General features: G+C 36.2%; 1 protein-coding gene across 1 annotated transcript in view; it reads right to left on the reverse strand.

Annotated features, from left to right (window-relative positions):
* Window positions 1-12,405, reverse strand: part of LOC107730047 (NACHT, LRR and PYD domains-containing protein 12-like) — a 48,763-nt gene extending 36,358 nt beyond the window's left edge. Inside the window, 5 exon segments of the mRNA XM_016540780.1 lie at window positions 2,841-3,014; window positions 5,672-5,845; window positions 7,906-8,366; window positions 8,368-9,737; window positions 12,126-12,405. Of these exon segments, the coding sequence (XP_016396266.1) occupies window positions 2,841-3,014; window positions 5,672-5,845; window positions 7,906-8,366; window positions 8,368-9,737; window positions 12,126-12,405 (2,459 nt within the window).
* Between the last annotated feature and the right edge of the window lie 4,245 nt (window positions 12,406-16,650).

Genomic DNA, 16,650 nt, shown 5'->3' on the forward strand with positions numbered 1-16,650 from the left:
TGTGATATTGATTAACTATATGAATTGATATAACTATATGAATATATACATTTTCTGCCCCCTTATCTTGAATTATGTGATCATTCTTAATGCATATTAATAGACTGAATCATGCAGTAAAAGAACACACTCTAAATGCGCACGCGCACTAAAGCCTGTGTTGGTCTAACCAGACTTCATCAAGTAGTCTTCTTATGCGTGCACTCTGTAGCTGTGTTTTGTTTGGTTTTTGCAATATACTTGATAATGTCATAATGTCTCACGAGTTCAGTATGTGCGCTAAACCTGCGCAGATTTGGCTTGCATGAACTTCCCCAAGAAATAAACATAACTCACGAAAAGTAACCCGCCGAATTGGCTAGTGAATTGACAGCGTTACCAGCCACAGCTGATTTTTACCCGCATTTGGCGGGTTGGCGGGTGTTAATTTCAAACCCTGTATGTATATATATATATATATGGTACAACAGGGCTAAAGGCGCCCCGGGGTAAAAGGCTCCTTTGATATTATTTTCATCTAAACTACTAGATGGCACAAAATCGTGGCGTAGCACTTTCCAAAACATTCACTTTTCAAGATGCACGTGTATATTTCCTGATCCTTGACGCGATCGCGCGCAGCAGTGCAAAGTTGATTCTGTGCTTACTTGATCTAATATTTTAGGTTTGTTCAAATGTTGTAGATTTAAGTAGCAAATGAGAATCGCTACAATTAATGCATATATTTTGAGACAAATGTCTTAAAGATAATTAAATTAACAGTTTTTAAATAACGAAAGAATATGTAAAAGTATGGTATTTGGGGTATAAAGCGCGCCTGCTGTTGGAGCTAAAGGCACAGTAATTAACATGATAATTAATAGATGGCTGACTTTTCCATTTGTTGACATGACATGGTTAGATTCAGATGTTAAATATCATATATTATGTTGGGTGTCCATATTAGAGATTATCACCATATTTAGAATGAAACCATTATATTTAAAAAAAAAATTTATATTAATCATATCATATAATAAAATATCACTTGTTGTTTGTACTGTAAATCTATATTAAATTATTATTGGATCTCCTTCAATGCTTTCAGAAACTTTACTTTTTAAAATGATTTGTTTCTGTATTTTAAAATATATTTTTATATTAACATGTTTTAATGACAGTATATTTATTGAACAAAAATTAATTCTTTTATTTTTCAAAATAAGCAGAAAATAGTACAAACTTTTCTAACGTGTTTGTTTTGAACAAGTATTAAATTAGACATTATAAAAAATGCCTCATGCTGGTGAGCCTTTTGCCCCCGTGTGTGTGTGTGGGGTAAAAGGTCCCCCTTGCCACCTCATACATTTATAAGATTTTTAAACAAAATAAAGGACTTGTATGATTTCAATTGTTATTAAAGCATGGGGTTTGTTTAAAGGTCATAAACGAAACACTTAAAAATAATAAATATAATAATACAATGATTGCTTTTTAATGGCCACTAGTATATGTTATTATCACTTTATATGTAAGAACTTGATATCTTCAAAATCTAACATTTAACAACTAAAACGTTTTATTTTTCACACTAGCTGTATAAACTGAAATATAATACAGAATAAAAATTATTTATGAAATATTTTAATAGCTAATACAGGTTCCAAAATGTGCTGTAAAATTGTTTTATGCTGAATCTATGTGCATGGAAATATTTATTTGTTTGTATATATTGTAAATTTTCATTTTGCTTTGGTATTGATCAGTTTTGAGGCACGGTTTAAAATTAGCTGAAAGTGTGAAAATACATTAAATGATTGCAGTGAATTCACATTTAATTTATACATTTCAAATACAATGTAATACAAATATAGAATAAATGAAGAATTCATTTGCAAAAACCGATAACTCCAAGTAATATCAATCAAACTGCAGTTGGGTTGTTTTGATTAAGTAATAATAACTTAAATACAGGTAATTTACAAAATTAAAGTTTATTAAAAGTATGTTTTTTCTACATATAAAAAGTTTGTTTTATAGCAAAAGCAGATAACTCCTCATTTCATGTTTTAGAGTTAAAAAAAACACTGGTTTAATCTGTGTAATCTCCTCAGATGATAATGTAGACACCTGACAAACGTTGTTGTTGTTGTGATCATAAACTGTATGGATGTGATTACACGCAATACACAAAGCTTTTCCCTCAACATTGTAACGCGCTGCTTTTGCAAGTTTCCGTGAAAACATTTCAGCTTTTATTTTCCTTTTTCTCCCTGAAGAAGATATCACAGATTCATCAAGTTCGTCGAAATTCAGCTAGCGCGTCTTTTCAGAGTGAAAGTAGCCTTGTCACCTGACCTGAATACAGCGCGCTGATTGGCTAAAATGGACTTATCGGCTTCTGTTCAAAAACAACAATGGCGCTTGTTGGCTTCTGCAGTAAAACGTGAACTCGCCATGCCTTGAAAGTGGACAAAACCGGATTTTTTTGACAAAACCTGCTTAGGGTTCAGATTGCACTATATGTGGAGAATAATGCACGGCACTCCGTTCATTTTTTTTTTTTAAAGAGGCGTTTATCGTTTTTGCAAATAAAAAAGAAAATATGAAAAAAAAATCCGCTTCTATGAATGAATTTGCATCATTTCTACAGAATGACCCATATATTAAAGCAATAAGCATCAAGACACCGTGGGTTACAATTTAGCTGTTTTAAAATCACTGTTAACCATGACTTCATGCTGAATATGAATTTCATAAAAACTTCAGAGTTTATATTTATAAGATAATTACCTTCAATATGTGTTTAATCATACCATACAAGTATTGAATCAACAAACAAACACATCTGATTCTCAAACCTCAGTTTCAGCAGCTGACAGTTTGGGCTCTTCAGTCCATCAGAGAGCAGCTTCACTCCTGAATCCTGCAGGTTATTGTGACTCATGTCCAGCTCTATCAGACGGGAGTTTGATGATTGTAGAGCTGATCCCACAAACTCACAGCACTCACCAGTCAGATAACAGCATAACAAACTAAACGGCATAAAGAAAAAACAACAACAGGACAATAATTGTACATCCATTTATTATTTTTTATTACTTCACAGAGGTTGAGAACAATTACATTGTAAATCATTTTACTATAAAGCAACCAGTAATATTTTAAATTTAACTGACTGATGACAAATTAAAGAAAATCTGTCAAAGGATTTCTTATTTTATTTAGCATAGTTTGTACACCGGTGCAATGGTGTGGCTGTATACTAAAGTGCACGAAGAAAGAGAATGATCCAAGAGAGTTCTTTTCATAAATCCACAGAGAATCCACAAGTAGAAAACAAGCACAACTGCAAACCAGATAATACAAACATGAACAAACAATAGCAGACCAGGAACTGAGGAACACAGGGCTTAAATACAAGGGAAAACACAACCAGGGACAAAAAAAAAAACAGGTGAGGAGCTAATTAATAAAAAAACATGGAAACATATTAGTGAATTAAAGCGGGAGAACAGGAACACAGGGAAAACTAAACCAAAACAGAACATAGATGTTATACTCTAATAGAAATGCTACCACAATTGGTTTGCATTTCTGGATATTTATTTTTATTAGAAAATAATGAGAGCAGCTAATATTCCACCTCAGACTCTGCAGCACCAGCCCTAATATGTGGGAGTGGGGAACATGTATTTATGTTAAATAACTTTGTTTTCTATTCCTATTTATATTATATAATTATATAATATGTTGATTGCCTTTATACTGTAGTAATATTAGGAGGTGTTTCTACATCAGAATAGACAGTCAGCTAATTTTGTCATTGTCTTTCATTTCCAACTCCTATATTTAAGAAATAAGCTGTGGTTCGCAGTGATTGTGGAGCATCTATAGGGACATTGTTGGACACGATGCAGTGAAAAACCCACCTAGAACATTAGTTAGCTTCATGAGGGCTGATTGCTTTTATATAATGATAACTACATATAACTGGCCAGGTTTCATAAAATAAACACAGAGCAACTATTATTTATTGATAACAAATAATAATCCTTCCACTAAGTTTTTCAGCAATGTTTTTCAGAATGGTTGCCAAGCAACACACAGACACAGCAACACACAACAGGTGCAACAGCACAGTGATATTAATGAGGTCACAGGTGTGTGTTTACGGAGTATTCTACAATAGCTTCAAACACAGCTCAACCAATCATAATAAAGGACCAGAGCTATCTGCTTTATAAATGATAATTACATATTGTTTCATTTAAGTGATGATCAGGGCTTGACATTAACACCCGCCAAATGCGGGTGGATTTCATCTGTGGCGGGTAACACAGTCACTCCCATTAGCCACTTTGGCGGGTTGAATTCTACATACAGTAACAGAGCTCGACATAATGCTTGTCTGGGACAAATGGATTTTTTGAAGGAGCAAGTGAAAGAAGAGAATTTTACTTGCCAGACCAGACAACTATTCTGATTAAAACATCTAATTAGGAAAGCACCGAAATTTCAGTGAGAATGATTCATTTATTGTTTATTACACTCCGTGTAAACAGCGATTGATAATGGATAATCAACAGTAACAAGGTCGCACCAGTTGAGGCTAATGCAGCCTGTCTGTGAGAAATTCTCGTGGAGAAATTAAAACAAATGAACACAACAGCACACAGAAGAAACATAAAAATGTAACTTAGTTTTTATATTTATAACATACAGCCTAGTTAAGCAACATAACACGACCAAGAGAGTGAAGATTTCCCTGAAAACCACGATTGCAAATTTTACATTTTATACAAGAGTTAAAACGAGAAGCCTAGTTAATATACATTTTAGTTGAATATTGGAATTTTAATTTATTGAAAGGATATATTGTCAATGTTGACTGTTTTTGCTTGATTTGGTTGATGAAAATAATTCCAAAAAAAGATCACAGCAGAGCAGTCGTGCATCATTTTGAATCACTGAAGTCATTGATTCAGTGGTCCAGTCATAAAGACAGACACTTGCTTCCTTCTTGAACGAATCAGCCGTCTGAACGAATCATTTGAAGGCATGCTTCAATGACTCATTAATTAAGACAGTCACTTGCTGCCACCTACTGGCAGTTTACTTTCATAGTAGCTTATCTTTGGATTTTTTCCCCCCACATTTCATATTTGTATATCTAAAAAAACTATTTTAAAACACCAGTCTCAGAACATTATTTATGCTGTTATAATTTTGCAGTCTAAATGCATTCGTGCTACATTTAATTTACACTGAACTGTCTGTGTAAATGCATCTGAATGCACTTCATTCACTTCTGTTTCTTCTGCAGTGAAAAGATCAGTTTTGTTGATACTGATTTAATTTGATTGGTAACAGCCCTATGTTTTATTATATTAAGTGAAATTATTAATAAAATGTAAGAATTTGGTATGAAAGATGATGCATGCATTTAGGCCAAAAATGACCTGGAAATCAATTTAAATAAATTTTTGTATGCAGTATTAAGTCATATAAAATGTAATTTACCAACAACAAAACTGTGGCCAGTGAAAATGCTGAGTGGCTAGTAAATTTGGAAAACCACTAGCCACAGTGGCTGATGAGCAAAAAAGTTAATGTCAAGCCCTGGTGATGATACATTATGTGCATCAAATCAACAAGCATCTTAAATCAAAAAAGCATCTTAATCTCAAACCTCAGTATCTGCAGCTGACAGTTTGGGCTCTTCAGTCCATCAGAGAGCAGCTTCACTCCTGAATCCTGCAGGTTATTGCTACTCATGTCCAGCTCTATCAGGGGTGAGCTTGGTATCTGCAAGGCCAAAGCCACAGTCTCACAGCAGGTATCATTGAGACAACACCGGTCGAGTCTGTAAAAACAAGATATTTGCCAAAAACATAAGAGAGCACTGGTCATTCCCAACCCCCACCTACAAGCCCTGCCAGTCCCGAGACTCGAACCTGCAACCTTTGGGTTACAAGTCCGACTCTCTAATTATTAGGCCACGACCACCCCAATTAAGCACACAGCCTTTGTGTGTTTATTTTGTATGAACAGTGTTGTTTGATAGGTTATGCCATGTTCTTTGTTAATATTTGAAATAAAATATTATTTTATATCTAGAAAAAATATAAGACTGTGATGTATGCTTAAACTATTGTCAATGCCAGACAAGTGAAATCAGTAAAAACGTTCAAATGTATTTCTATAAATTAAATTAAATTAAATTTATGCATTTAGCAGACGCTTTTATCCAAAGCGACTTACAGTGCATTCAGCCTATACATTTTTTACCAGTATGTAAAAAATTCTATAAAATTACTATGTTTATGTTTTTGTAATAGCTTTACTATGTAAAGCTATTGAACCAAAACCAGATTTTCACCTCCCAAATCAGTAAAAACAAGATATTTCACATTGCAATTTACTCTGAAATTTAATTTAAAAGCTAAAAATTTTGATTAAATAGGGTGACCATATGTCCTCTTTTTCCCAGACATGTCGTCTTTTTGGAACTAAAAAACTGCATCCGGCCGGGAATTCTAAATCGCCCAAAATGTCCAGGATTCGGCTTTTGCTTTATATAATTCATTGTGTACATTTTTTATTAAAGCCCTGCGCAGGACTGTTTTTTTTTTCATCCCGCTGATTTTCTGACTATTACCGCCTGCTATGGATTCAAAAACATTCTAATCCCGCAAACATTCTAATACTGAATATAATTTTGGTGCATCAGGTAGCTGCTATCAATATATCACTTTGGATGCAGCTCATGTTGGATTGAGGATTGCCAAATGCGCATTTTTTCCACGGAATTGGGCTGATTTTAAACTGTTGCGGCGGGTTGATTTTCTTCTGTGGGTTAAAGGTTTGAAATATTTAATAAATTACATTTGACTGAAATGCTTGTATTGAAACATTTTGCACTCTACCTATGATAAACTGTGGTAGATGTTAAAGGGTTGGTTCACCCAACAATGATAATTAGTCCATGTTTTACTCACCCTCAAGCCATTCTAGGTGTATGTGACTTTCTTCTTTCAGACAAATCCAACCGGAGTAATATTTAAAATTGTCCTGGCTCTTTTAAGCTCTATCATTGCAGTCAGCGGCTGTTTCTATAAAAAACCCTAACCGAATCTATAAAAAACATGCCTCACACAGCTCCGGGACGTGAATAAAGGCCTCCTGTAGCGAATCCATGAGTTTTCATAAGAAAAATATCCATATTTATAACTTTATAAACAGTTTTGTGTAACTTTCACTTTCTGTCGTACGCGTGTTCACAAGAGACTGCCTTTCTGGTGGATGTCGTAGAACACCGGCGCAGCGAAGCGAGAGTCTCCAACGTTTGTTTACAGGAGCAAAGGAAGCAAAGTTTCCTTACTTTACCAAAGGAAAACCAGTCTCCTCTTGGCTTATATCGAAATCCTCTGACATTTTTCTTTACAAATCCTCGTTTTGTTCTTCTAATTCGTGACCGGTGGTTTGTTTTGTTTATTTGACGTGTTTTGGACTGTGTAGCAGAAACACCCGCTGACTGCAATGATAGAGCTTAGAAGTGCCAGGACAATTTTGAATATTACTCCGATTGGATTCGTCTGAAAGAAGAAAGTCACATACACCTAGGATGCCTTGAGGGTGAGTAAAACAGGCTGATTTTCATTTTTGGGTGAACTAACCCTTTAAGTTTTGTGAAGGATGGCCACTGGTAGGAAGCCTTTTAGCTGTGTTTAAGATCAATCTGTAAAATGGTGACTGTAAAATATGTATTTTAGGTATGGAAATTACATATTTTGAGTTTTGATATGGTCATTGCGCTACTTTGGGGGCTACTTTAACCCCGTCCCCCCACCCCACTCCACTGTCCTTGTTTTGGAAACTAAAATATGGTTCCCCTAGAATAAACAGCTGTCTACAATTGCTTACTTGGCTTTTCTACAGCATCTCACAGCAGGCAGAAGCCTTGTGTAACCTTCACTTGTCTGCTTCCTCAGGTTGAGCTCATCCACCACCTCCCCTGACATCATCAATACACAGGCCATCAATGAGCACATGGAAGGTGTGAGGTTTCTTTGTGGATTAGTTTGGAGGTAGCTCAGGATTTCCATATATAATGAATTGTCATTGAGCTCCAGTAAGCAGTAAAACAGGTTTACTGAGGTTTCAGGGGAGATGTCCTGGGTTTGTAATAGTTCTGTAATGTGTTGAGTTGTTTTTGTGATGCTGTCCTTGCTGTCCTCAGGGTGTGTGAACAGGTCTCTGAGCATTTTCTGATTGGATTCTAATGAAATGCCCATCAGAAACCGCAAAAACAGGTCAAAATGTCCCCTCTGACTCCGCATTGCTTTCTCAATAACCTTCTTTAGTAAATCATGCAAAGGAATATTTTTGGAGAGTGTGTCTTCTAGACTGAAGGAGAACCAGATATTTGTCCCAGACTCTGCTTTGTTTCTCTTCAAAGAAAAACTGAAGCTCCTCCATGTTCTTGTCCAGGTAGCAGAGGAACACGTGCACTGCAGCGAGAAACTCTTGAACACTCAGATGCACAAAGCAGAAGACCTTCATCTCATGAAGTCCGGCTTCTTGCTGAAAGATCTCAGTAAGCATTCCTGTGGACTCAAAGTCTTCACTCACATTAATACCAGATGCTTCCAGATCTTTCTCATAGAACACAAAGTTTTTATTCTTTAGTTGCTCAAACGCTAGCTTGGCTAATTTCAGAATCATTTCTTTATTGGAATTTAAGAGCTTGGTGAAGTCTCTTTTTTTTTTTCTGTCATGCTTCTGGCTCTTCATGTTCATCTGTATTAGCAGGAAGTGGATGTACATTTCAGTGAGTGTTGTATTGATGGTCTCCGCATTGTTTCCAATGAGGGTGTCTTGAAGAACAGTGGCTGTGATCTTACAAAACACTGGAATGTAGCACATGATATAGAGGCTGTGAGATTTCTTAATGTGTGAGATCAGTCTGGAGGCTTGAGTCTCATCTGTGACCCTCTTTCTGAAGAACTCCTCCTTCTGCTGGTCAGTGAATCCTCGCACCTCAGTGAACAGCCCTACATACTCAGGAGAGATCTGATTGGCTGCTGCTGGTCGTGATGTAATCCAGATGAGAGCTGATGGAAGCAGAGTCCCGTTCACCAGACTTGTAACCAGCTGATCTACAGATGATCGCTCCTCAACACTCGTCACCATTCCACTGTCAAAATCCAAAGGCAGTTGACTCTCGTCCAGTCCATCAAAGATAAATGCAAGCTTACAACTATACAGCTTATTTATCTTTGCTGTTTCCAGGTCGTTCAGTTCAGGATTAAATTTCTGTAGAAACTCATGCAGACTAATCTCTTTGTCTTTAATGCAGTTAATCTTGCGGAATGGAAGCAGAAACACACAGTTTATATCAACATTGGCTTCTTCTTCAGCCCAGTCCAGAATGAACTTGTGTACGGAGACTGTTTTTCCAATGCCAGCGATGCCTTTGGTCAGCACAATCTTTTTCTTCTTATTTGTGTTCCGACTGAATACATCATTGCATTTGATTGGCCTGTCCTGTGATTTACAGATTTTAAAAGAATCATCAATCTGCAAAACCTCATGTTCACAATTGACTTCTTTAATGTCCCCCTCGGTAACGAAGAGTTCTGTGTAAACATCCTTGAGATGTGCTTCCATTCCATTTATACCCTCGAAAATGTATTCTACTTTCTCCCTCATGTTCGTTTTGTGAGTTTTCAAGAAGTTTTGCAGCCCAAAATATTCTGTTATGAAAAAAAATGTTCAAATTAACTGGAAATGTTGGGAACAAAACAACACTAGAAACCAAACTATTAGCATGATTGTCAAAAATAACTAGGACAGACATATAGTTTTTAAATACACAGTACAGAAAGCAACTCATCCCGTACTAAGATCAATATACTGTACATCAAACATGCTAAAATCATTTCTGAGCCCACTGTGAGGATGTGACTTAAACTGGTTCACCTTGTTTTTCTGTGTGTTTCTCAGCTCCAGCTAATTATTTTTGCACTGTAAAGAGAGAGAGAAATAATGGGAGAAAATGTAGAACTAAAATTATATAGATTGTAACTTGAACAGTAACTTTAATACACATTCACAAGCTACTTTATTACACCAGTTCAACTGCTCATTAACGCAAATATCTAATCAGCCAATCACATGGCAGCAACTCAACGCATTTAGGCATGTAGACGCGGTCAAGATGAGTTTAAACCAAGCATCAGAATGAGGAAGAAAGGTCATTTAAGTGACTTGGCACAGTTGTTGTTGCCAGACTGGCTGGTCTGAGTATTTTAAGAAACTACTGACATACTGGGATTCTCACACACAACCATTTAGGGTTTACAGAGAATGGTCAGAAAAAAACTAAAACAAAAAAAAAAAGTCCAGTGAGAATTTGGTATAAACAATATGAAAGCATGGATTCATCCTGCCTTGTATCAACGGTTCAGGCTGCTGGTGGTGTAATGGTATGAGGTTTATATTTTCTTGGACACTTTGGGCCCCTTAGTACTAATTGAGCATTGTTTTATCACCTCAGCCTACCCGAGTACTGTTGCTGACAGTCTATCTATTTATGTCCACGGTGTACCTATTTTGTGATGGCTACTTTCCAGCAGGGCAACACATGTTGTCACAAAACTCAGATCATCTCAAACTGGTTTCTTGAACATGACAGTGAGTTCACTATGCACCTTATTGTTCAACGTGGAAGTAAGCTGTTTTCGGTGAATGTGCAAGACTTCCCGTTCATTAGCCGCCATAAGGAAATAACGAGAAGTGCAGTAAACGGTAAAACGGTGGCACTACTAACCAGTGCGTTGATAATTGAGATAATACATTAACATAATATGGTAAGATACACCAGTTTGAAATATCAAGCTGCAAAACAAGCTGTTTGTACAGCTAAAAAATACCTGGAAGCGGATGACACCGGAAACCAGACACATTAAATTTACAAATGCTCTGCTCTTACGGGAAAAATAAGGTGGATACTCAGATGTCCTTAACAGATCTCAATCCAATAGAGCACCATTGGGATGTGCTGTAATGGGAGATTCACATCATGGATGTGCAGCTGATAAATCTGTGTGATGCTATCATGTGAATATGAACCAGATCTCTGAGGAATGTTTACATGTTAATGTTAATGAATGAATGAATGTTAATGTCGCATTTTATTGCGATCCTGCATTATTATTCACCATTTCACCACAAAATACAAAAATCAAATACAGAAAATTATCCCTAATGTAATTAAAATTGTAATGCATTATTTTCACAAGGATACAGATGTTGTGCATCTGATGTCATGCATGAAATTATATAAAGAAAGCAAATCTTTCATACCTGCATCTCACATAAATGCCACAGGCAAAGCAAAACAATATCCTAATGTATTACACAAGAGTGGGGGTGAATGGTTTTGTAGTTCTTGTGATAAAATTCTGGATCACGAAAGAAAGTCTACTGTTGACTGAAGCAGAAGCAAACATCTGCGACAGACAGACCTGTGGCTGACAGTGATTGAGATACAGGTGACAGCTGTTGGACACGAGTGAAATGAAGTAAGCAAAAGTGATTGTTGTTTTATATGGCTGGGCTGGAATGATGATGTAAGTGTCTGTAAGTTGGCCTGTGTCTGCACAGCTTTCAGTGGCTGGTACAGTTTCAAGTTTTTGAAATGTTACAGCGATTAAGAAACATGGATGAATTCCCAATTTAAAAGTATGTGCTTGATAGTATTAAATTGAGTCATTCAAAGCGCTGTATACTGCGAGAGAGAACATAATACAGTCAGTCATACTAACTGTGGAGTTCTGTGCGCTTGCAGCCTGTCAGCACGCAAGCACCGAATTGAGTTTTCTTTATAGGCACTTGAACAGTCTAATACATACATTATTGTCAAAAGGTCTGTCTTGGCAAATATTCAAATAAACACTGTCAGTTATGTCTTAAGTGAACAAACTGTTTGGGGGGAAAACACTGGATCCATGCATTACTGTAGGTCTACTGTAAATGGCAGCAACCGTTCCTGCTGATGTCTGTGTTATTAATGGTAATCACACAACTACATCAAAACTTTCTGGAAATGACCATAACCACAAAGTTAAAAGTAACACAACACTGGTGATCAGTATTGTTTTTACCTTCTGAATTCTCCTGTAAGTCTTCAGCCAGCTGGTTCTGGTTAATCTTCCTCAGGATGTTCAGTGTGATCTTCACAGCTTCATCATCTCCATAACACTCCAGCATCAGATCCACTATGTCAGTGACACCAGCATTCTCCAGTTTACCAGCTCTAATTTTCTTATCATCTTTTAAGAGACGCCTAAATCTCTTCAGATCGTCTTCTACCAGGTCATCTAGAGTATTATAAAGCAGCTCTGAAACAGATGCCATCATTCTTCATAGAATACTGGAGAAGTTGTTTTCAAAACAACAAAAGGGATCTATGCAGACAAACAAATGTGCACAATTAAATGACACTGATAAATCCTTTTCTAAACTTGTAATGGCTATAACAAAGTATTTAAAATAATAAAAAAATAATAATAATTAAAAAATAATTAATTCTTCAATTATTTTGGTTTGAGCGATTCAGCTCAATGCTAGTGATGTGAGATTGAGTTTCATCAGACTTCATGCTTTATGGTCCTGCTCTTAATACCACTCAAGTATGAGAAAGTGATTTTAATTTCTGTCCTAGTCTTGTCTTGACTTTCACATTTCAGATCAGAATAAAAAAAAATAAAAAAAATAAAAAACAATATACTGTATATATACTGAATATACCAAACATTACTTTACAAATATTTACTGATAGATAAACACTGAATGCATCATATTCTTCTTTTGAGATATCTAAAGACATTCACAGAAAACATTTGATTTAGATTTTTGTGTTTTTGTTCCATTTCTGCAAAAAAAAAAAAAAAAGAGAGAGACTGCACAGTAATAACAAGAATCGGTAAAATTAAGTAACTTTGTAATGTTGAATCAGTCTGTGTATTTAATGACAAAAGAAAAGGAAACAGTAACATGAATTTGGTTGAGAAACTTTTTAAATTGCATTTCTGTCATTAGTTGTGGTGCATGAATCTGCTATGATTACTGGAAAATAGAACACTGACTACTAACTTAAAAATATTTGCTAACTTACCTTGAATAATGACAATATTTAGCGATGTATCTTTCTATTCGTCTGAACTGACAGCTTGTTGAACGGAAGCACTGCGTTTCCTTTTTACACTTTTTTTTTTCCTCAAAAACAAATGTGGGTTTTTCTCTGCAGAGCTTCCTGCGGAAGACAAACCTGCAGACTGCAGCCAGTCAAACAAATATGTTGTTTTTTGTGTCTTTGAGATTTGACATTGACTTCTATTGTTTTTATTCAAAATTGAAAGTAGTGTTTATAGTAACATTCACTTACACTCATGTTTTGCCTCTTGTGTGGAACACAAATGCTAGTGTGCAGATTTGCACACTTTTACATGAACAAGGTCCACAAACTATTTGAAACTCTTTTTAATTTCAGGGCTGACAAAACAGGATTCATTAATCATTTGCTTCGAATCGGAACTTTTTTTTTTGTGCTTTTTTAAATTTATTTATTTATTTTTTATTAAACAATACAAACATTAAAACATTACGTCAGTACAATTAAAAATCATAAATAAAGACAAGATAAAAAAAACAAAACAAGAATATACACACAGATTTGTAGCCAAGGTAACAACAACAAAAAACAAGGTAATAAAATTACATCTTAAGAAGACACAAAGGACGAATATAAAGATACTGTTTTCATTGTTTAACATGCTATCAGTTCTTTTGAGTGGGTTCGCGAATCATTATTCAGATCGGGACTTCAGAGCAGGTTCGTGAATCTTTTTTAGTATTAAACAGTACCATTAAGGCAGTACAGTTTTAAAAATAAAACAAAGGGGGAAAAAAGAAAAGAAAAAGAAAGTATAAATAGATACAAATGTGTTGCCAGGATAAAAAAAATAAGTAAATAAAAAAAGTAACTAATTTACGAGGACACACAGGAGATGCAGCTTTGACTGCTTTAGGATTAACAGAACTTTTTGTAGTTTCCATGTACTTGCCAGATTTTAGCTAGTAGAAAACACAAATTAACTTCCCAGGTAGCCAGCGCAATCGGGCCAATTGCTTCTGAGTATCGGCTCACTCGGCTGTGTTCTGGCAGCGGCTCACCGAAAGTCAGCCAGCTCTGGCCCAGTAATGGTTGCCAGATTTGGCTAGGATTTGAATGTGCGGATCTGACCCGATTTGCACTGAGACACGGCACATTTAGCCACATTCGGCCCGATTACGGACCATAAGGGCTGGTCTGATTTTGGCTGAGATATGAGCATGCAGACCCAGACCAGTTTAGGTTGAGTGCTGGGGGTGGGTCTCCGTTTACAGTGTGGTAAATAGTATGTAGCAGTGACACTTAAACATCTTTATCTGCCCATGTTATTTCTTAGTGTATTTTTTATTTTAATTCCTATTAATATTGTTTTCCTTTTATCCAACATTCTCTTTTTTCTTTAACTACATTTGGAAATTAATGATTTAATTTATATAATGAAACAAGCTTAAAGTGGTTAAGGGAACTTTAACAATATTTTTGCTATATGAGTTTCAAGACATGCGCACTAGCTTAATGACAAAACCTGACGGGCTTTTTGTGCTGCTAATTTCCAGAAGACCAGAAGAACTTAATACACTGGTGAGTAAACATTTAATAATCAAACATATAACGTAATATTTTAATAAACCGTTCTACACATATAATATCAAAGTAATGTTTATTTATAATGAAGCTATAATTGTGAGTTCGCTGACATAGTGCTAGAGTTTAGCTCCAACCCTAATCAAGCACACCTGATCCAGCTAATCAAGGTCTTCAGGATTACTAGGATGGGGGAAGAAAAGAGCGGGCCTGAACACAAACTAATTCTTCCGAAGGTATGTTCCAAATGTTAACATTTACCAGAGTTACCATTCATGTTATCAGTCAGATTCAGATTGTCTGAATAATCATACTTGTAATTGTCTGTTCCCCTTTTTGTCTCTCTTTCTGTCAATCTGTCCTTCTTTTAGGGTACGCTTACTTTAGGAAGGTCCTGGATTTTTTTTTTTTTTTTTATAAATTCTAATATCACTCATATTTTCATTGTGTCATTTATATACTTGAGGGGGAAAGGAGCACATATGGATGTTATGGGGTAGTAGGTGCGGATGCCATGGAAAGAAATGGTGTAAGGGCCAAACCCTTAATCTCTGTAAAGGTGACATAATTAGTTGACATGCATAAGTACATGCAGGCTTAACAAGGACACTGTCAAATCTATATTTTATTTTAGTTGGAAGTAGATGCCATCTTAAGGATTTTAAGGTAACAATGTAATTTTGTGGAAAAACAAATTATTCAAAGCTTTGGTTTTATATCAAAACTGGATGGAGTCTTTAATCGCGGCAGCCATATCACCCTGCAGCCCAAGACTGGTTGCCCACTGAAGCTAAGCAGGGTTGAGCTGGTCAGTACCTGGATGGGAGACCTCCTGGGAAAACTAGGTTGCTGCTGGAAGAGGTGTTAGTGAGGCCAGCAGGGGGTGCTCACCCTGTGGTCTGTGTGGGTCCTAACGCCCCAGTGTAGTGACAGGGACACTATACTGTCAACAAGCACCGTCCTTCGGATGAGACGTTAAACCGAGGTCCTGACTCTCTGTGGTCATTAAAAATCCCAGGATGTCTTTCGAAAAGAGTAGAGGTGTGACCTTTGGCCTCTGGTTCTTTTCAACGTACTGTGGCTTCTTTATTTCTATATTCTTGATTTGCAACTACACTAATGGTGCGTTCAAGTCATGTCAGATAGATTGTATTTACGAGTTGAACGCACATGAACGCCACCACAAAGTCGTTATTACGAGTGGAAAACTCGAAATTTTCTTTAAGCCCAGAGTTTCCAAGTTGGGGGCGTGTCAATGAGAAACATGGCGGAATCGATGGATGCAACGGTAGATGACGGTACATTTTTGTTTAAATTGATAGTTTAGTTGTCCTATAAACTTCAATTGGTCATGTTCTTGTTACGCAGCTGAAATCCAAGTAAAAAAAATGCAGACCCTGTTGTATTTTCTTGTAATTTATTAAAAGAAGGTACACCGCCATCTTGTGCCGACTAAACTGACTTGAACGCACCTGACATCGTAATTACGACTTGTCAACTCGTAAGTACGAACGTCCCAGGAGGACTTGAACGCAGCATAATTTGCGCTGCGCTTGGTATATTGCGTTGCTCGATATGTAAATGAGATGTTGCGTCTGTGTTCTTTAATTTGCGCGTTGTTAGTAAATCACCCGCAGAAATTTCCACACCTATCAGTGCTGTTTTGGGATTTCAGTCTCATGCTAATTTGCCCTGTTTAGTAAACCTGGCCCTTAATATCTAGACACTGCCAAAAAAAATAACATAATCCAACATATAATACCGTATTGGCCCGAATATAAGACGACCCTGATTATAAGACGACCCCCCTTTTTCCAGATGTACCTTTTGGAAAAAGGCTTTTTAAAAGCCAAATCTTGTTTTTTCTCAGTAAAACACATTTTGTCTTCAATTATTTTCATATTGCA

Source organism: Sinocyclocheilus rhinocerous, unplaced genomic scaffold (genome assembly GCF_001515625.1).
Source record: "Sinocyclocheilus rhinocerous isolate Xijiao unplaced genomic scaffold, SAMN03320098_v1.1 scaffold1119, whole genome shotgun sequence".
NCBI classification, from domain to species: Eukaryota; Metazoa; Chordata; class Actinopteri; order Cypriniformes; family Cyprinidae; genus Sinocyclocheilus; species Sinocyclocheilus rhinocerous.